This window comes from Melospiza melodia, chromosome 2, assembly GCF_035770615.1.
Source record: "Melospiza melodia melodia isolate bMelMel2 chromosome 2, bMelMel2.pri, whole genome shotgun sequence".
Classification (NCBI taxonomy): domain Eukaryota; kingdom Metazoa; phylum Chordata; class Aves; order Passeriformes; family Passerellidae; genus Melospiza; species Melospiza melodia.
The window spans coordinates 66,803,983-66,826,024 of record NC_086195.1 but is presented as its reverse complement, the minus strand read 5'-3'; the positions used below and the strand labels follow the sequence as shown (position 1 = coordinate 66,826,024).

Here is a 22,042-nt window from a genome sequence, read left to right as displayed (position 1 = left end):
GCATATCTGGTTGGATTCTCTCCAGATATTTCACCTTCCTATGTTTGTTCACCTACCCAAAGACCTAATATCCCCTGCCCCATTTGGAGATAGCTTGTGTTGGGACAGGAATGTGGAGCCTTGAGCGCTGTACTCTGACCTGCTGTCCCACCATGCCTACAGATGCAGCCTTTTCCTCAGTGCTCCCATCAATACTTTCAGCACTCAGTGTCAAGGAGCTCCTTCTTTTAAAACACGTATGTCACATCTAGAGCCACTGGTTGCACACCTCAAGAGCATTTAGATCAGACCCCCCTCATCATTTTCTTCCATGTTCTGAGTGTTCCTAACAAGGGGAACAGCTGTGGCTGCAGATTTTCTCTGGAGGCCAAATGCAGATGTCATATCTCAGCCCCAGGTTTGATCCAGCCTTGCTGGAATAGGTGGGGGAGACCTGGTGGCCGAAATTCACTTTGCACCAGGCTCATGGTTAAACTTCAGGTGCATACAAGCACCTTCTTGCCAAAGTCACAGTTCATTCCTTAGCCTTCCTGCCACTTTAAATTTGTTCCAAACTTCCCTGACCCTGGTTTTCCTGCTCCACAAACAGCAAGTTATTTTAAGATCTGACACTGTTCAGCTTTTATTTCTGTGTAAACAATACCGGAGATGGAGTGGTATTGGCACAAAGGAGCAGCTTGAGAGCAGTTAACTGCCTGCTGTCTTTTTCCCCCTTTTTTCCCTCCTTCCCTCTGGAGATAAGCTAGTTGTGGTACTGATGAATCTGCTGAAAAGCAGAGCACCAATAATGACCTGGAATTTGCTTCCTAGAGGACAGAAACAGGAGGAGATCCTTGCTGATCTCTACCAGCTGGTCAGGGTGTCCTTGCTGTGATTCCCCTGGCAGTTTGGAGAGGGAACTGATGCCCCTAAGAGTGAGACATGTTTGGGTGGCTGTAGTCTGTCCACTTCTTGAGAGAAAATGAAAAAATATGTCTAGAATATGTCTAATCATTTGCACTCTGAAAGTGGTCATTTCTTTCCCTTGGTTCTCCAAGGAGGTAGGACTGATGAGCTCAGGTGTCCACTTTCTACTAAAACTCATCCCACCTGTGTCAGGATTGCTATCAAGGCCTTTGCTATCAAGCTGGATCTTCAATGATTTCATTTTCATAATTTCATTTACACCAGACAATGAGCAACCCCTGCTATTCTTCCATACCTTATTCCTCTTGCTGTACTCTACTGTTCAGCATGCTGCCTTCCCAGGAACATTGCAGGACCAGAGTCAGCACTGCACTGCTGGGGTGGTCACTGTCCTTGATACCAAGAGAAAGTTTCCTGCCCACACAGGTGCCAAGAAAAGGACTGAGGCAAGGATGCAGGAGGTTTTAGCAAGGGAAAGGGTCTTAAGGTATCTACCTGATTAGAAAACCAAGCCTCTGGCTTCAGGGCATCTGATGTAATCAAATCTCTGACATTTGCAATGCTTGGGCCAAGGCTTTCTTCACAGTTTGGGTTTTGGAAATTAGGAATTTTAGCATTTTCTTCTTTAGATGTTTTTATTGTGACTGTGGACATTTTGAAGAGGCAGAACTGAAAAAAATCCAGAAGATATGTGAGCCTTGTGTTTGCAAACCCAAAACTGTGCCATCCCAGAGCATCCATTGGAAGATAAGTATTTGTTGAGCCTCCTTTGACCATACCCAGCACTGATGGGAACTGGCAGAGGATGCAGCTGTTTGTGGGAGCACAAGGTTTACAGGCAAAAAATGCTCTTATCTTGCTGCAAATAATAAAACCATCAACCAGCAATAAAAAAAATTTATGCTCAGCTTTCAAAAAGGACCAACAGTCAAAATACTCCAGCTCTTCTTGACTGTTTCCCAGCTGGCGCCCAGCTCAAGGGTATCCAACTGGCCTCTTCTGAAGATAAATACAGAGCTGGAGGACTGGGGCCTTTGGGGAAAATCTTGCCCTTTCCTGGCCAAAGTCCCACTGGTTTAGCTGAGCTGAGGCTGTGGTTTTAGTGGGAGAGAAGGAAGAAATGTGAAGTTCAAGAGGTTTGAGCTTTTTTTAGCGCTAAAAGCATTGCCCAGCCTTTCCAGTACAGGTTTCCTAGCAGAGATTGACAAGCTGAGTTCACATCTCAGCCCTGGGCAGGGCTGTCTCCTGGCCTGGCACCCAGAATCAGAAACCCATTTAACATAATTCTTTGTTTTGCAATTGGCTTATATGGCTATGAGCCCTGTCAGATGAGCTCTGTTAGTTTAATGGGCACAGAGGAATTTTTAGGGTGACTTACTGACCGTGGAAAAATGAGCGCGGCAGACGGTATCAGCAGTGCATCAAAAAACAAAACCATGCAGAGCCCTTGGAAACAAAAACAGCTGATGGACTTGGAGTGACACTGTCTGAGCAGAACTGAGGGAGACAGGGAGGGAGAGAGGCATTTTTGGGTGTCAGCCAACTACGAGGAAACTCACAGCCACATTCGCCTGCATTTATATTTCCCAGAGGCGTCTTGGGACTGTTGTAGCCCCTCTGCCCCAGTCATGCACTTTGGGATTCATGGAGCTGCCATGAATCTGTCTGCAGAATTTCTCAGGCATCAGGGCAGGACACAGATCCACAGGTGATGCCCAACATGTAGGAACCAGGCTGGAAAATGCAATGGACAGAGAACCCCAAAATGCAAGTGCAAGCAGGCTAGACAAGGAGAAAAAAACTCACTTTTGCAAAGGATAGTTTTCTGGCAGTTTTTCACAATGTGGCACTTTTTCCCCCCCTATGTAAATGTATTTCCCCATTTCTTTCCTCCATACATATCTCATTGTTCCCTCCAAAGCTTTGATAGGGACATGGTTTTTATATGTCCTGCGCACTGCTTTGTAAAACCTGATAAAAGCCAGGACGGATTTAGACTCTCATTTACCAAACCGCAATGCCTGTTTGTTTGCTGGTCTGTATTGCTTTGTATTTCCAATTAAAACCAAGCCTGAGCAAGGGGAAAGCTTTCTAAAGCCTTAAAAGCCTCCAAGTGAAGGCACATGGAGCAGAAAGGAGACATGAAGCTGTCGATTCCTGTGAACTTTCCATGACACCGCTCAGGGTTTGTTTCCAGACTGATTCTTATTTATGAATGCAGTAGCATTTATTACTGATTTTATCTGTAAAGATAGCATTTCTTCCCTAGACAGTTTCTATGCCTCAGTTATAATTACTGCCTGCTCCTCAAACATACTTTTGATTTACTTATTGTGGTACAATACCAGAGCTGTAATACTGGCAATTACTTTGGGCTGTGGGGCTTACACCTGATCCAAGGATGCCCTCCTTCCATGTCCCAGCTCCCTCCAGGAAGGCTGAGAGCATCTCTAAGGGTCCATCACAGAGTAGATGTAGCCAAGAAACATGCCTTCTGCTGTGCCAGGTGCTGCACAAGCACTGAGCAGACAGGCAGCCTCTGCTTGAAGGGATTCATCACTAGGGCACGGGACAGATGTGTTTGGTGCATCTTTTATCCTGCCTGTAGCCATTTGCTGCCAGAGGCGCATCAGGAATGGTGTCTGTTCCCTCCAAGCTGGGTATGGTCTTTAAAAGGACACTTGGCCACAGCTCCTGAAAAATGTGCTTAAAAATGAGACTGTCCAGGAAAATTAGATATTCTATATCTCTTCTGTTCCCCACTTGCCCACAGTAAGCTGCTTCTCTGTGGAATTCAGGCACAGAAGGGAGTTTCAGTTTCTATAAGATATCCAAGGACCTTCTTTGCCATTTTTCCGTGCTTACAATCACTTTAAGCTACAGAGGATGAAGCAAGTACTTAAAGCTGTGTGAAGAAAGAAGTCCAGCCCCCCAGCAAAACCCACCAACCTGAGTCTTCACCCTTGGAGATACTCAAAACCTGTCTGAACACAGTCCTGACCTGCTGTAGCTGCCCCTGCACCCCTCTGGGTAAAAAACCTTTTCCTAATATCCAACCTAAACCTCATATCAAACACTTATTGGGCATGTAGCTTCCTTTCATACTTACTTGTCACATGCTGAGGAATGTGACTGCTTTGCACCTTTGATTGATTGCCACCCTTTATATCTGTTTATTAAAATGGAAAATAACATTTCACCTCAAAAATTTCATCATGTGCTTTCTCAGTTCCACATGACCTAATCCCATCCCGGCCAGCACAGCAGCTTGTGCCAAGTTTTGGTGTGATTACCTCCCATCATTCCACTGCCAAACCGTCCCTGTGCTTGTGCACCATTGCTTTTGGAAGTAAGCTGGAGTGGAGTGACTCATTGCAATTGCTGCTTTTTTTTTTTCCCATAACTGACAATGAATCCTCTTTTTGAAGTGTTGGGCAGGTGTCTGGGCACTCGCAAATACTTCATCACCTGTAAAAGTGTTGTGAACGGCTGTTGGGCTGCCTGTGGCTCCATCCTCACCTTCATCTCATGGCTGCCCACCTGCCCTGCCAAGCACCACCTTGTTTGACATTGCTGTGTGTGTAACCCCTCCCCTCAAGCCCGTGTGTGCTCTGCACAGACTGAACCTTGATGGAAAGCCTTTACGATGATAATTATTTTTGCTGGCTTGCCATGATGGTTCATATTGCTCTCCAGTGAGTCATGATGAAGTCTTTCAAATACCCGCTTGAAATCCATAAATTCTGTGATGAATCTTTCTGCTACTTGATGGTTGCTTTGATGATTAGCATTAGGGTCAAAACCTGGTCAACACATGGTCTTCCAGCTGAAAACAAAAAGGGAGCTTATAAAAAAATGGGAGAGTGGCTTTTTACATGGACAGATAGGGATAGGACAAGGGGAACAGTTTTAAAGGGGAGAGAGCTAGGCTACATGTTGTGAGGAAATTCTTTACTTGAGGGTGGTAAAGCACATGCACAGGTTCCTCAGAGAAGTTGTGGGTGCCCACAGTGTTTAAGGCAGGTTGGATGGGACTCTGACCAACCTTGTCTAGTGGAAGGTGTCCCTGCCCATGGTGCAGAGTTGGAATTACATGGTCTTTAAGATCCCTTCCAATCCAAGGCATTCTATGATCCTATGAAAATGCTGCTTTCATCTTTGAATAAAACTCCTCATGGAGCAGAAGACTGTTTTTCCCCAGAAAACACAATGATGTCTCTTAAGTCTACTTTTTTTTTTTTTTTTACTTTTTTTTTTTTAAGTATCTCAATCCCACTTGTGGCTTTTCCTCATCCCTGTGATTCTAAGAAAAGGAGATGGATTTGTGATTTTCATTTGAAGCTCATTCATGCTTTTACAGCTTTATTACAGTTTTTAAATACTGTTAGATCTCCTCTTTGGCATCACCATAACCCCTTCTGAGCACCTGAGATCCTGTTGTTTTTTCTGTTATGCTCCAGAAACTCACTTCCACTGTTTCTTCTACCTCTAAGGAGAACTCAAGAGTACAGGCTCAGAAATGCTTTGAGTTTCTTTGGCATGATGTTGGAAGGACCACCCTGTCCTCTGCCCTCCAGTAACATTTTTATGGAGATAAATTCATGCTGTCCAAGTCCTGGGCAAACAGAGCTTTGTATACTAAAAGATCCACTCTCATCTCAGTGATGAGAAGACATGCTACTGGTCTGGTGTCTTGTGGCCCCATCTGAAGGGAAGGCCAACCCTGTGTTCACAGAGCAGTATGATGCAGTGGTTTGTTTTCCAGATAAAGTGACTCAAAGAATTAGTGCTGCCATGACTCCAAGAATGCCCTCCCATCATATTAGATAAGTTAAAATATTTGCTTTAATAAGGTTTATGAGTGATGAGGTGATGCACAAATGGGTTTTCCCTGTGGGTGCATTGCTGCATGAGTGGTCCCTGTGATGTTCTCAGATGTCTCCAGAGCAGCTGGAGTTGGGAGGTTGCAGCAGGCTGGCTTCTAGTCTGGTCCCAGCAATCCCTGCATTCCCGTGGTTGTAGCCAAATGCCATTATATCTTGGCTTATTCTTCCCAGAATCTCTGGAGAAAAATGGGTCTAATGTACTGTCTATTTGTCACTCTTCCACTTTTCATCCTGTAGATGAAGAATGAAGATGGATCTCACCCAGATCTATCTCAACAGCCAAATACACTAAGTTCAGACATGTGTCACATCAGTAATTAAAATCAAAAATTAAATAAATCCCATTCCTGTGAGGAAGAAGGAGTGCTCCGAAGTTGCCTGTGTGGAGTCAGAGCAATCTGGGGAAATGCTGTTCTTGCAGCAAGTGAAGCAGGTGACAAGCCCAAAACAAACTCCCTTTCAAAGGCAGTGAAAATTCAGCATCTTCGTTTTCACTCCCTCTGGTATTCATTTTCATACTTTTTCGGTGTCAATTTTGATTCACACCTTTTCACGCTGAATTTGAATGAATTTCAGGAAAAAACAAGAATTGCACTTTCACATCTAAAAAGCACATCATGATGATTTTCAGTTGAAGAGGGGCAATCTGTCCCCAAAAATGATCCGCTCTGATGAGAATGAATTGAAATACCTTGACCTTCTCCCCTTTTACTTAAAATTCACTTTTATTCTCTGAAGGTTTCTTGTAATTTCTGGCTTCAAATGATCCCTTGGCAAGCTCCTATTTTGATTAAATGGCATTTTCCAGCTGGAGGATGTCTGAAGATTTTCAGCTGGCCCTAAGCCAAGCGTGAAGCAACGGGCAAGGCACTGGGCAGGAAGATGTGGATTTTGTTCTGGATGCTGGTTCCAGCTGTGGTGGGTGCACGGATGGGTGAGCTGCAAGGGGGGTAATGTCATCTGGTGCTTCTGGCTTCTAAGAATGAGCCTACCACACTATGAGCTGGTTTGAGCAAGGAAGAGGAGGTGAGGAAATGCTGAGTAAGGCCATGGGATGGTTCCCAACCCATGAACAAGAATCAGAGCAGGGATGGTTTGCTCTGGTCTTTTGATGCCAGTGGATGTTTTGTACCTGAGTTAGGTGATGAATGCCAAAATCCAAAACTGTAACCGTGAAGGAGATTGTGATAAATCTGCCTTACCTGAGTCTCCTGAGGACCAAGCTATACATTACGCTCCATTACTCCACTAAACGCAGCTCTGCTGCTGCTGCTGTGTGTTAAAAATACCCACAAAACCAGTCCATGCTTTAGTGCACAGGGTTCAAACAGCAACATCCATGCTGGGAGTTTGCTCTGCTTCTCAGTGCAGAAATATCCAGCGGGGAGAGACTTGCTTGTGCATGACCAGATGTGACAGGGAGATGGAGGTTGTCCAGCTGGAAACACTCATCCACAGGGAAAAGAAAAACAAGAACTTAAGATGGAGCTGAACTGACAGTGACCAAAGTCTATCAGGATGTTAAGCCCAGTGGGATTGAGGATTCCAGCCCAGTTTGTGTCTCCTTTTGCCACCCTCAAATCTTTCTTGGGGCGGTCCCACAGGGGCACAAGCCATGGTGGATGGGGAATGTGGGGACAGGGACACTACTACTGGAACTGACCCTAACACAAAATCACTTGTGGGAGGAGCTGCCAGCCCTGCGTTTCTGAGTGCAAATACCGCTCCAAAGTATTGCACTGCTTTCAACCCACGCCAGTGCTTGCCTTTGGCACGAGCTGTGCTCCCCAGTCCCTGCCAAACCAGTACAGATGTTTTAACACCCACCAGAACCCAGATAATTACAAGCAGAATCGAAAGACTGGTCAGAGTTGTTTTCTTTTAATTACCTGAACTCTCAGCCGTTCTCAAGCAAGATGCTTCCCACTTTCTGACATTGCTTTCAAAGACATTTTTGTGGGACACATTGCTAATACTCATTTTATGATTAGGGGAATGTCTAGAAGCCCCAGCCAGGATGAGGATCACACCATGCCTGCTGATATAATGGTTACCACAGAGTGAAACAAGTGCAGGAAAGATGAGTACAGCATCTGGGAAAACACTTTCTTGGGAGATTAGAGCTAATTTCTAACCAGCAGCTTTTCAGCCATGGTATTGCAAAGCTCATCTCATTTTCAAATGGGTTTGGGTAGTGTTTTCAATGGAACAGAACCATGTGATCAGCTGGTGGGCACAGGTCAGAGGATGCTGCAAGTCCTTTACATCCTAGATCCTCATGGGAGACAGTGCTTACCATGGAGAAATTGTGAGCAGCTGAGATAAAGGAAGCAGCAGCATTTCCCGTTGTAACAGAGGGAACCCAATAACAAACACTTTCTTCCTGGTCTGTGCTTGTACAACCCTGAGATACAGGAGTGTGGCCCGTTGTCAGTATTCACAGGGATTTTCAGATTGGGGAAGAGACAAGGATCTGACTCCATGTTTCAGAAGACTTGATTTATTATTTTATGATATATATTACATTAAAACTATACTAAAAGAATAGAAGAAAAGGTTTCATCAGAAGGCTAGCTAAGAATAGAATAGCAAAGAAAGATAACAAAAGTTTCTGTCTTGGACAGAGAGTCCAAGCCTGCTGACTGTGATTGGCCATTAACTAGAAACAACTCTGTGAGACCAATCACAGATGCACCTGTTTTATTCCACAGCAGCAGATAACCAGTGTTTACATTTTGTTCCTGAGGCCTCTCAGCTTCTCAGGAGGAAAAATTCTAAGGAAAGGATTTTTCATAAAAGATGTCTGCGACAGCCCGTGATGAGAAGCTTGGTTCGCTCAGACCAGTTGCAAACAGCCAGGTTTGAGTTCAACAGACGAGAACTGATTCAGGATCCATGAAAACACTTGTCACATGTGTCTGCCCTGAGGCCACTCAGAAAGAATCCGTGGGGAGGAGGAGAGGAGGACCAAGAAAAGCTTCTCAGGGTTCACTCTACATGAGCCACATCATGTCTTCTCATCTTTTTTCCATCAGGATGCTTTGAGGTCCTCCTGGACGTGCAGGTGAATTTTGTCCTTGCATTTGTCATCGCCTGACTGTTTGGGAAGGAACTGACCAGCACAAGCCCACCAACCCTGGTGGGATCAGGCTGTTTTCATGGCTCTCCCCGCAATCCCTGATGCAAAATTCCTTGTCCATCATGCTCAGACATGAAAATTTCCATCCGACGTTATTCCAGCTCATTTCTGGTTGCTGTGGAGACCAGTTTAAATGAAACTCTAGTATTTTGAAAGAGAATATGAGTCTAAGTCATTTGCCATGCAAGGTCCCATGCTAATAGCATTAGCATATTATTTGATTATGGCGATGTGTAGGGAATAAATTCCAAGTCCTTTTGCCATCATTGCATCTTAAAAGAAGAGGAAGAGAAAAACCTCTGGGCTTTAACTGATACTGAAGACCTTTACTGCATGTGAACTCCTGATTTCTGAATGCATAAAGCTTTGGGGGTCACAGGCATTTTTAACCTCATGGCAATGTGAATAGCTTGCTGGAAAGGACCTTTTCTTTCTCTGCTTCCACTGAGCACTGTTAATAGACAGTCTAATGGGCAGGACTCGCATTTTTAATGATGGGCAGAAAAATCCAGGGTGGCTTTTTGAGCTGTCTGCATTTTTCCTGGAGTGCTGGTATTGCAGAACACATCAAGAGAGTGGCTGGGCAAGGTGCAATCCTTCCACTGCTTATACAGATTTTTGCATCTTGCATTTTACTTTCTAATATCTTAAGAATGGCTTAGGATTTCTTTAGATGATCCCAGTATGTGGGCAGGGTATGCCCATGCCCCTAAATGAAAAAAAAAAAACAAGAATAAGAAAACAAATGAAGAAACAAAAACCACATGGAAATCCATTACAGATAGGCTTGTTTTGACAGAAAAGGCTTCAGAGATGACAAAAAAAAGCTTGCTTCCAGCCAGGAAAAAAACCAAACATGTTTCATTCTCCACCCCAGTGAGCATGTTTCCTGGAGCTGGACCGATTCTTGCTTGCGTTGACTTCTGGGCTGCTTTGTGGCTGCTTCAGGGACACAATATTGTGTCCATGAGGGTTAATGACTGTCTCCTCTCTGGATTTTTGCAGGGCTGGGCATGATGGGCTCACCTGAAGCTGTGTGAGAAATGTGGAGCTCTACTGCAGCCACCTGTCCTCATCTTCACCCCTTACCCCTGCACTGCAGCTCCCACCTCCTTTTCCTTTTAACCCATCAGCTAAAACACTACCCACAGAGCAAAAATTACATTAATCTTATATAGAGGAAAGAAAAACAGAGTCAAACTCCCGCAGTTAGGTCATATGCTTGAGTGCAAATTCACCCTTGAAGAAGGGGACTCTGAGAGGAGAAATTTGGGGTGCTCTTTTTTTCCCAGGCCTTGCCTTGCTGAGCAATGGTAGAGCAGACCCATAACACTGTTGCTGTTTTATTGACTCCCTGACAAACTGGGAGTTGTAATGTTTCTCCCCCCAAGGTAAGGTGAGATCGAAATAAATTACTTCTGTAAAGAGCTGGGAATGGCAGTTCTTCTATAATACAAAGTGCAAATATTTGGGCCTCCTGTGCTCTGCCTTGAATAGAAATGGTCCTAAATCATGCATAAGTAAAATGAGTTCACATTTTCTCCTAGTGAAAGTTTTTCTCTGCTCTGCTGGAACATTAAAGACCTCCACTCCCACTGTCTATAAAAAGGGCTATAAAATTTAAAGTGGGCTGTTAAGAAGCCCTGTCAGGGATTAGACCAGGATTCATTCTTTCTGCTCCATCCCTGCTAAGTGAGGCATGCACTCATGTTTGCTCAGGCAAGGAGAGGTTCCCACACACTGCTTGCAGTGAATGATAAGAGGACGAGGTAAAATTTGTTCAGGACCTAAAAGTAAGTTTTTCCTGGGCTAGTGGAAGCCAGTGGTTCATCAGCTTCTGGACTTTTTGATGACGTGTTGGACTGCAGTGCTTGGGTGAGACTGCTCTAGTGTGATTTCCAAGGGAAAACTGGGTTAGGAGGTGCCAAAATCATTAGTCATCATCATCATCATCCTTAATAGTAATAACCAGTTATAATAACCAATAATAATATCCAGTGCAATCCTCCCAAACAGGATGCCAGAGCTTCATGTCACACAGTAAGAGAGCTGGTTTCATCCTGGGCCATCATGAGCCTGCCTCTGGGGGAAAAAAACCCTTTTCTCATACAAATGTGTCATCTCTTTCTATACCTCTTCGTTTTCAGCAGCTTCAACCCTGTCCTGCAGCACTGGCCTCCACAGGCTGCTTGTAGCTCCAGACAGACTTGCTAAGGATGTCCCTGGCATCTGCCAGAATCATATGTGCCACCCACAAACAGAAAGCACCTAATTCTACACATCCCCATTGCCTTGGGTTTGCCACCTTATATACTTACCCTGACAAAGGCAAAAATACCCACCCTGAGACCACTTTGTGTTTCTTACAGTTACACCACATCATCTTTGCCCTTTTCCTCTGTTCCAGCATTTTCTTTGTACCATTTAATCAGATGGGTTTGGCATCCCCTCAACAGATTGGTTTTGTAATATCAGAAACGATGATCCATGAAGCAGAGCAAGATGAGGTGAGTTCCATGCAGCAAACAAGGCCCAGCCCAGCCCATGCTGCCACCCTGGGACTGCCCTTCATCCCTAGCTGTGGGTCACTGTCCCACTCCAGGACTCTCAGACGAGGGTGTCCCATGTGGGATGCTCAAAGGCACACGTAAGCCGTGTTTGTGAGCATCCACCTTCATCTGCTTTTATCTCAAAGCACTGAAGCCCTTATAACAAAATTAAATAGGTGCACACCAGGAGTCCCAGCCTGGCCAAATGTTAGACTTCCAAGTATTGACAGGAGTGTTGAGCTCCACCATCAGGTGGCAGATTTGCTCTTCAGGTGGTAACTGCCATGTTCCGGACATGTTGACATGAAACAGAGATGGGTTGCTGTCACCAGGAGGTATTTCCCAGGGCAGGGATGGGATTTGGGGCACAGCCTCATCTTGCAGAAGCAAACCTGTGTTCTCCAGGGGGAAGCATTGCATTGTTTCTGTTTCAGTCTCTCTTCCTTCTGCCCCTTAGTCCTTCAAAGAATTTATTACTGTTAAAATAAGTGAGCTATGTAATGCTTTGAGGTCAGGTTCCTTTCCCTCTCTTCTCGCTCTCTCTCTCCCTCCAGCACTGTGATATTTTTACCTGTTTCCCATGCTTCTCTGAAGCAAATGCTCTCTTACTTTGCCAGTATTTTTCAGTTGTTTCATACAAATGCAAGCACGGCACTGATACTAATAGAGAAAGGCAGTTTATTTATTGTCATCTTTTTCTCACTGTCTCTCCCATAACTCTTTATTGGGTAATTCTCCCTATCCTGTGTCAAATGCTTCAATAATTGGGAGATTTCACTGTTCTCTATAGAGAAAACCTAAGGAAACTAGCATAGGCTAAGTATGATTTAGATGGGTGAAATTATATAACTGAAACCATGCCCTGAGCCCTCTGTGCAGCAGGTCCTTGTCTGTAAAGGGGTGATGCTCCTCCTTTCCCTTGGCCAGTCTGTCCTGACCAGTTTCCCAAAGCAAGTGGAAATGAGCATTAGAGACTGGAAAGGAAAAGCTCAAAAGCCCTATGTCTCTGTTGTCTCTCTGCTCTTCAGCTCTTCTGCAGTCGGGGATGAAGCTGTGCCTTGTCCTCGCTTTTAGGAAGCTCAGCTGTCCCTGATGGGCACCCAAAATTCAGGCAGTGAAAAGAATCGGGGTGCCTGTGTCCATGCACACAGCTCTCCATTTTGAAGGAGAGGGGAAATTATCCAGATCGGATGCTGTGTCCCACCAACCTGCTGGAGAAAACCTTTCGTGATCTGCCAATGCACGCTCAGACTGACAACAGCTTTTCCAAATGCCATCCAGCTTGGAGGCAATAGGGAAAGCTCAGCAAATAAACCTTCCTCGGGTGCCATGCTCATCCTCGTGGCATCCCAGGGCCTCTTGGCAGCACTGTGATGTGTTGACTCATCCACTGGACATGTTGTTTGTTCTCTTCCTGCCAGGAGAAGCATGTGCATGGCTTGTTTTGGTAGGGTTGTTTGTCTTGTTTTAATTATTTCTCAGTATTTGTGCATGAGAAGAGAGCTGGCAACAAAAGTGAGAGTGCGGGGAGATTCCCATGTGATTCCCATGATGTTCCCCCTCTTTTTGCTAATAAATGATGGAACTGCTCCAAAGGGTGAGGAAGACAATGGTGCGTGAGCATGATCTGCTCTGTGCCATGCAGGGGATTATTTGTAGTAGATTTCTACTATTCCCTTGATAAAGATAGTCTCATTTGCCACAAGTTTTTACTGGCACAAAATCAGCAGTGTGGTCCAAGGCACTTGGTGGCCAGAGCAGATCTGAGGAGCTCTTGGACCAGTCCTTGCCAGTTTGGTGTTGGGGATCATGGGAATTTTGTGCCATTCAGGGATGCCACACAAGCCTGGCACCTTTGCTGCGATCAACAGGAGCACGGGAATTTATCCACAGCATCATGTGAAGATACAGGGAGCTGCAGCCCCAGCCTCTGCCTTCAGGCAGGGAAGGATGACGTTGCGGCTCCGGTGGAAAAGGACGTTCAGAGCAACAGTTTCCAAAGGAGGCTGAGTTATTATTTTGTTCAGATAAGCCCAGGAACACTGTGTGAAGCTGTGTGCACATAGCAGTAGTTGAGTGCTCTGAGCAAGGGAATTCAGAACTGTCAACAAGGAGGGAATTACCACTTTGGGGGATTGAAAACATTCATAAAAATTTCCTGGCTCGCAGCCTAGTCCATCCCATTGCTGGCTGTGCTCACAGTTGTGGGTTTTTACTTTGAGGATAGATTTCCAAGTTTTTTTCCTCACTTTGCTGTAACACATGGACAAAAAGATATATCTCAACCTGAACTAGTGAGTTCCAAGCCCTCAGCCAAAGGCCAACTGGTGTCATGGGGAATTGCAGGGCTGTGCTGGTTTGTCCCCACAGAGCTGCTGGCTTCTTGCAGGGACCAGTGCAACAGCTGCAGCCTGGGCCCAGCAAGATGTACTTGTGTAAATCATGCTGCTGACATTGGATTTTAACTTGTGGGCGTCCGACACTGCCTTTTCCAGACCGTGAGAGTCCAATTCCCCAAACTCAGAGGAGAACTGGCCAGGAAACATGGGGTTAAGATGACACTTCCCACATGGCCCCACTACATAACTTTAACTCTGTCCCCCCTGGGAGTGGCAGTAGGAACTGCACAGGATCTTAGCCCTCCTTGGCTGTACTTGATACATTCCCTCAGCATAAACTCAAGATCCCAACATCAAGCCAAAGGATTAGAGGATTACGTCTATGCTGTTAAATGATGGAGGGGCCTGGGTTTATCCATGGCCCTGAGGTGGATGGCCATGAGGGATTGAGAATCATCATTCTTTTTGGCTTGTGGAGAGCTCGAGTTGAGCATCTTGGGTCATGATGCGGGTGGGACTGCTGCCTGGAGGCATCCAGATGGGATCCCATGGAGATAATTCTAAGAGCGCTGCAGGGATGTGGGAAAGGAGTGTTTGTCCTCATTGCTTGGCAGCTGGGTGCTGCAGCATGGCAAGTTGAAGTGGCTTTGGGATCTCTGTCTCGTATTCATCCTCTGTGCCTTACCCTCATGGGGATCTGTCTGCGTTTAACTTGATGTGGTGTCCTGATTTTTCCCTTGATGTTTGCTAGTCTTCAAATACTATTTTTCTGCCATGATATCCTTTCTTGGCCCCTTTCCTGCCCTCCAGCAGGACCTGCTGTCAGCGTGTGACCTGGACACATGAGCTGTCCTTTATTCTGGTGCCAAAAAACCCCACAACATAAAAAATCCAGACCAATCTTGGCAGTCTCCTTCAACAGGATTTATCTTCCCAGCCCTTGCAATACCCTCCCAGCCCTGCAAAGCAATCCATCTCTCACCTACTATTACAGAGTTCATCTCACAGACCTAATGGAGTATGTGAGTCCTGAATTGGCTCCCACTAATGCTCTCAGTGGCCGGATCGCTGTGGGAAGCAAGCTGGGAATTCATTTTGAAAATCGATGAGGATGCCAATAGAGCGGCTTTCCCCAGGGAAGTGACATGCTTTTACCAGGCATTGCCTCCTGCCCCCCTTCCTCCCCCATTTTCATTTATGTGGTTGGAGTAACCGTGCAGTAATTCATCCTAATTTCAATGAGTGCGTCTTTTGCACTGTGTTCTCCAGTTTCCCCAAACCAGACTGATTTCTGGGGAAAGATTAAGATCTGGCAGTGCAGAATGCCAGGGCCTCCTGAAGTGTTACCATTGGAAGTTGCTGTGCCCTGGGGTGTTGATGGGGACTGTCTCCTCTGTGCAGCCTCATCTCTCCCCTCAGGCTGTGTTAGCACAAATAAATCAGTGTTATTTCCAACTCCTGGGTGTATTTTGCCTTGCCATGATATTTTGATGCAATGGCAAGTGCAGAGCCTGCAGGGATAGTGTGAGAGGACAGCTCAGAGCTATTGGAGGGACCCCAATGCCATGCAGTTCACAGTTGTCCCCAGAGGTGACCTTCATGCCGGAATGGGAGCACAACACCAACCTGTCATGCTCACCATGTCCAAAGAGGCTTGGCCGAAGCACAGTTCCCTGGGCAATTTTGGTGCTGATTCAGGAGGTGGCAAGATGGGGCTGCTGAGGGGCACTTTGGGTGCAGCACCCCTGTTTTGGGTGGCAGTGTGGGTTTGGGATCTCTCATCCTGGCTGATCTCAAAGCACTCAATTTGGAATTTTCATAGCTCTCAAGACTCCTTTTCCAATGGGGATCATTCTGCCCTGCTATGGGATAAATATTTAATAAGAATGAGGGTCAAGACACTGTTTTGTCCGGGGACACTGAGATGGCCATTTACTCCCATGAAGAGCCCCAGGGGATCTTTAATGCCCATGCAAAAAAGACAAGAATCAGAGTTTTAAGCTGTCATCCCCCACCATTAATGTCAATGTTAAATATTGATCCTTTCTGTGTTTAGCACAAACCAAACAACACAGCCAAGGCAGGCTCTTTGGCTTTTATTAATGTACTTTTTGTGCACTGGGTGAAGTTTGCAGTAACACCAGGGAAAAAATGTAGCAGCTGTGAATGAGCAGCAGACAGATTGATTTTGTATCTTGACATGATTCAGAAGTTGGTGAAAAATCACCCTGTGTGGAGCTTCTCCTTGTCTGAGCCACTACAGCGACTTTGTAGAGAACTCATTTCTCTGTAGCATAAAGGAGTCAGGTGCAAAATTTCTGGTAGGGTCTGGAATCTGGGGGAAGGAATGGAAAAAAAGAGGTGGGTAATGTATAACAAGTCATTCATCCTTGTGCTGGAGCATGGGTGCCTGAATTCAAATTTGAAGAGCTGGTGAACATCATGTCGGGGAAACCTGAGATCCATCCCCAAATTAGTTGTGGCTAGAAAATGTGTGGATTTCCCCTTTTTGTTGGGGTTTGGGTTTTTTCTGTGTTTTGTATCAGCACCAAATGAATGTAAATTACACTTACTATATGAAGTGTGACTTCTGCAAACCACAGTGAGTGGTTTTCACATGTCAGGAGAGCATGGATGGTCTTCTGTGTCTGTGGTCTTCTGCAACCAGAGATGGTTCAGCATTTCCAAAATATTCTGCAGCTTGTGGGTTTCCTGGGTGTTTTGGTTTTGTTTTGGCTTTTTTGGTTTTGGTTTTGTTGGTTGTTTTTTTTATTTTATGGGGATTTACAGCTTGGCTGTAAAAATTCATCTGTGGTTTGAATTAATGAAGCACACTTACGAGAGGGCTGGAGTGATTATTCCTGACCTCTGGGATACTCTCCATTGAAATTAATTTAATATTTTAAAGTCTGTTTCTCCTTGAGCAGGGGGAGTGGGCACTAAGAGTCATGTCTTGGGTCTGCATCCCTTTAAATTCACAGAAAACAGCAGCAACTCTCTTGAGATCACAAAATCAATACAGAATTTGGAAACATGAGAATATTTTTCGTCTTCGCTGTCGTTATGTCCATCTAGATTCCCACCCTATTCCTCAGTTAATCCAAGTGTAAAGGGATAGCAGTGATGCCCTTACGCAGAGGGATGGAGGTGACTTAAATCACATCTCACTGCGGTGTGAAAGCTCCTCTCTTTTAAATTAGGTTTTAACAACCCACTGAGCTCCCCATGAAATAGGCTGATGTCCTGCAGACATCCCAGCAAGCCACTAAGCATGTGACAAAGTATTATAAAATTAGGAAACGTGGTTTGTGATAAAATATAATAAATATTTATTTCCATACATGGTATCTGTAGTTGCATGTGCTCTGAGTAGAGAAGCTGAGAGGATCCCTTGGAGCCATGAGCAAACCGCAGTGACCTCCATAATGCCAGAGCATTTATGAAAGGAAAGCCTGGGAAGGCGGGATGTGGGGTAGCCGTGTCTGACACTCACAGGTGTGTTTGTTCCCTGCACAGACACCCTGAGGAGCATTGCCTCCATGAACCACGGCCCGCGCTCCTCCCCGGCCGAGCTCAGCGGCGCCAGCCACCACCTGCTGCGAGAGCGCAAGTCCTCAGCGCCGTCCCACTCCAGCCAGCCCACCCTGTTCACCTTCGACTCGCCTGCCAGCCACCTCCAGAGCACCCTGTCTGCCAGTGCCCCCCAGGACTACCTTTTCCTGCACCAGTGCATGAGCAGAAAGTCAGAAAATGCGAGGTATTGTGGCCCACCCACTCGGGGACAGCTGAGGGGAGGGCTGGGTGTGAGTGGCTCAACCCACCTCCATCCTTGGAAGTCTGCAAAACCCATCTGGATAAAGTCCTGAATGATGGTCTCATCTCATCATGGTTGGGAGGAGGTCAGAGTGGTGACCTCACAAACTCCCAGCTTTCCTGGCTTTTCAGGTGGTGTTAAAAGCTGGCTGAAAGGCCAGACCCAGAGGGTGGGTGTCAGTGGCATGAAGTCTAGTTGGAGGCCAGGCCCTAGCAGTACCCCAGGGGTTAATACTGGGTCCAGTTCAAAGGAGCATGAAATTGCTGGGGGGCCTGGAGCATCTTTCTTAAATGGAAAGGCTGAGAGAGCTGGAACTGTTTCAGCTGGCATATGAAAAGTCCCAGGGGTATCTCCCCTGCAGGGACGGTGCAAAGGGGATGGAGCCAGGCTCTTGTCAGTGATGCCCAGTGCCAGGGACCCGAGGCCGTGGGCACAAACTTAAACACAGGAGAGCCCATCTGAACATCAGGAAGCATTTTTTCACTGTGAGTGTGACTGAACACTAGCACACGTAGCCCAGAGAAGTTTAGGAGTCTCCGTTCTTGAAGATATTCAGAAGCTGTCTGGCACAGTCCTTCCACAGCCCTGCTTGAGGACGGGTTTAGACCAGATCACTTCTACAGATCCCTTCCAACCTTAACCACTTTGTGATCCTGGGGCCCTAATTCCTGCCCTTAACCAGAAGAAGGACAAACAAAGGGATGGGCAGGGTTTGCACCACGCTGCCGTTCACCCCTTGCAGAGCTCGCTGGCTTGGTGGCAGCTGGTGGTGCACAGTGTGGGATTCCTGAGCCAGCGACAGTCCCCGCCTCCAGACCCAGCCGGTTGCCTTAAATAGCGAGGAGTTTTTTTGACGTGGCGAGTTTTGGCTCGCAGGAGCAGGCAAGGAGGGAGGGAGGGAGAGACAGTCGGAACCCAGCTGGCGTGAGTGAGAGCAGAGCTCGGGCTGCATCCACTGGGCTCTCCTGCTGCAGCTGACTTTCCCTACTCAGAAAACAACAACGGAAAAAGGCTCAGAAAAATTAACTTCAGATAGAGTTAATGGAACAGTGGTTTAAAAAAATGGTCCTCTCACGCTCCAGCTGTGAGGATGCCTAAAAGCCACTCTCTGGGAACCTGAACGGGGCTGGGACCTGGAGGAGAAGGGAGCAGGCACCAATGCTTTGGTGAGCAGAAACAAACCTGGCCAGTGGTAACTTCTGCAACTGGGCCAGAAATAATGCTCTGATCAATGCCCAGTGCATGGAGTCAGGCTGCAGGACTGCTGGGAATCCCTCCACTTTCTGCTCTGGAACTCTTACTTTACTCATCCATAAAATGAGGGTAATAGTAGCTAATTGGCAGGCAATGCAGAATAATTAACCCATGAGATGTTTCAAGTGTCGACCAAAAATACCCTGACAGAACCCAGAACTTCTGGGTGGGCTGAGGTCCAAAGGTGGCAGGGATTCATTTATCTTATCAGAGCATCACTTGCTTTTTCCTCTAAATAAACTCTATTTCTGAGCGCCATCTCGTGCTGGCTCCGTGAAACAGAGTCCCTGTTGTCCCTGCAGAGCATCAACCACACCAGAGCACTGTAAACCAGCATCTCCCAGCTTTTCCTAAAGGACTGGCACTTTCCCAGTGATTTGCCACAACTGGAAACTCTCCCCATAACCATTTCACTTTTTCTCACCACAGTGATTGATACAGGGCAGAACTTTCTTCTGTGGTGGGGTGTTTACATGGGGCTGGCTGAGCCCTTTCTGACTGGGAGAGTGTGATCCCCAAAAGCCTGACTGACCCATGTGAGGGATAAAGCAGAGATAAAACAGGAGATGGAGTACCTTGAGGGGAATCAGCAGAGCAGCAGTGGCTAACCAGGAGTTGTTAGAGGCCTGAGATCTCTGTGCTTGGCCCCTGTTCTGACGAGTCCCCAGGCATGACCGCACGTCAATCGAGGAATCATTACCAAGGCATGGATCTAGTGACCACACTGCCCTTCTCACCCTGGACAACTCCAGGGCTTTTACAAATCTGAAATTAGCCTTGAGGTTCATTCCTCCCCCTGTGCACATCAGGACTGCAAACCACAGATCCCAGCCAGGGACTTCTATTACCTCCCCAGCACTTGTCCTGCAAGAGAGCAGGATGATGACATGGCTGGAGACCTTGAAATAATCCCCATCAGGAATTTTTTCAGGCCTTTGCACATTTGCAAGGTAGAGGTGAGATGAAATCTCCCTCCTGAACTGCAGATGGGCAGTCGAGGCATAATGGCAATGCTGGCAGATTGACACTTGCCAGCTGTGCCCTGGGATGTTGTCAGCTGGTGTGAAAAGTGCCCTTTTGGATAGTTTATGTCTGGACAAAAGGCTCGTTCTTGCTTATAGCCCTGTCATGGAGCTGAGTGCATGTACCTCTCACCTATGACAGAGGCATTTTGACGGTGTTTCAGGATCAAGTGGCTTGTGGGCGTGTTTGGAAGGGTCTGAGGTGTTCTCATTGCTCTGGGGCTGGGCAGGGCAGGTCAGCACGGTGACAGACAGGGGGAGCAGAGCTCCCAGAACCAGCTCTCCCCCCATTCCTGCCCCTTTCTCCTTTCTCTCTGCAGAAGTGCCAGCTTCTCCCAAGCCACCAGGTCTGCCTTCTTCATGCGGAGCGACTCGGCGGTGCAGAAGCTCTCGCAGGGCAACGGGCACTGCATGAACGGCGTTGGCGGGCAGCTCCACGGCTTTTACAGCCTGCCAAAACCCAGCCGGCACAACTCGGAGTTCAGGGACAGTGCCTACGACCTCCCGCGCTCCTTTGGCTCCTACACCCACCCCAAGTCGAGCCTCACCAGCTCCGAAACTGATAATGAGGAGGTCTACACCTACAAGACTCCCAACAACACCCTATGCAAGGAGTTTGGGGAGCTCTCCACGGACTCCTATGACATCCCTGCCACCCCGCTCTCCATCTACCAGATCCCTAGGACATTTACACTGGACAAGAACCACAACGCTCTGGCTGTGGCCGCCAGCGACTCGCCCGCTGCGCCACCCCCACGGCCCCCGAAGCCTGGGCAGACAGAGCCACGCTGGGGCAGTCCACCCCAGCGGCCCCAGCCTGGTGAAAATCTAGGTCTCACCCCCATGGCAGCCACCATTCCCCGGAGAAACACGCTGCCAGCAGTGGAGAACAGCAGACTGCACCGAGGTGAATTTGGAGGTGGGGACCTGGGGGTGGCTTTGTGCTATCCAGCAGCCTTGGGTGGATCAGTCCCACTGGGTTGTGGTAGGGCTGGGGTGCACATGGCACCAACCAGAACACAGAAAAACTCTGCTCAGCCAGGATCTGGCCCTGGTTTTTGCATTCAGCAGGCATGGAGAGGCATACACAGAGTTCTGCCCACCAGAGCTGCTCCGCTGGCTCTTGGCTGTGTTGTACCTTAAACCAAAACCCCAAATGAGCTTGCTTATGCAGCCCTTTGCCAGATTTTTGTGATTTCGGCAATTTTTAGCTTACCTTTACTTTAACTCATATCCAGGTTTATCAGAACATACTTCAGCTTGGAAGTATGCCTTGGTTTTGCTCACAAAGGTGGGTAAGCAAAACCTTGGTTTTGCATGTCTCCAAAATCCAGCAACCCTAAGTGCAGCAGAGCCACAATTGCCATTGGCCATGGGTGGGCTGTAGGTGTACGTGCCCTTTCCAAACCTTGTGCCTAGGATGAGATAGTTGCAAAGTAACTTAGAAAAGCTGGCTGGAGAGGAAATGCACTGTAAATTATACACACAGCTCTCTGAAATGCTTCTTCCATCTCCTGCTACCTAAATACCCACCCTTAGGCTGAGATCAGATTCATGCTCAACAGTAAACAGACTGGTCTAAGAGCTTAGCACCCATCCTCCCCTTCCTGGAGGCTGCCAGCCTCTAAATTTACTGAGCAAGCTCTAACAGAGCTTCCCCATAACCCAGTTTTGTCACCATGATCTGCCTTATCTGACTCCTTTACCCCTGGGATTTTGCAGCACTTCAGCAGAACAGGGTTAGGTCTGCACGGCACATGCAGTTGTGCTGGTGCATCAAAGAGATGCTAATTGGAAAGGAGCATAGCAGAGAGCCTGTGACAAGCTAAAGACCACGTCTTCTCATCAGCATCTCAATCAACAAGAACAGATACTGCCCTACCAGTGCCTGGATTTTGTTTTCAGGGACCCCTTCTTGTTATCAGCTGTGGTGGGACACATGCATTTGTGGTTGTGTTGCAGCTTCTTCCTGTGAGACGTACGAGTACCCCCAGCACGGGGGCGGCAGCGCTGTGCAGTCAGTGGAGTCCATGAACGATGGATACCACTCCTACCTGGTGAGTTGGCCACCACACTGCAGGCACCACTTGCACCTTACAGATTCAGAGACAGGTTGGTTCCAAGCTGGCCCTC

At 47.1% G+C, this 22,042-nt stretch overlaps 1 protein-coding gene across 5 annotated transcripts in view; it reads left to right on the top strand.

Moving 5' to 3' along the window:
- The window catches only part of GAB2 (GRB2 associated binding protein 2), a 93,490-nt gene that overhangs the window by 58,648 nt on the left and 12,800 nt on the right, over positions 1-22,042 (top strand). For 3 of the 5 annotated variants that reach the window (XR_010026704.1, XM_063148718.1, XM_063148717.1), the window contains exons 3-5: positions 17,336-17,576; positions 20,230-20,828; positions 21,872-21,966. Coding sequence is in view for 4 of the 5 variants with exons in the window: in XM_063148718.1 (XP_063004788.1) it covers positions 17,336-17,576; positions 20,230-20,828; positions 21,872-21,966 (935 nt within the window). In the remaining variant the exon portion in view is untranslated. The remainder of the gene's footprint in view (positions 1-17,335; positions 17,577-20,229; positions 20,829-21,871; positions 21,967-22,042) is intronic. The other 2 variants (XM_063148720.1, XM_063148719.1) reach the window with 1 other exon arrangement.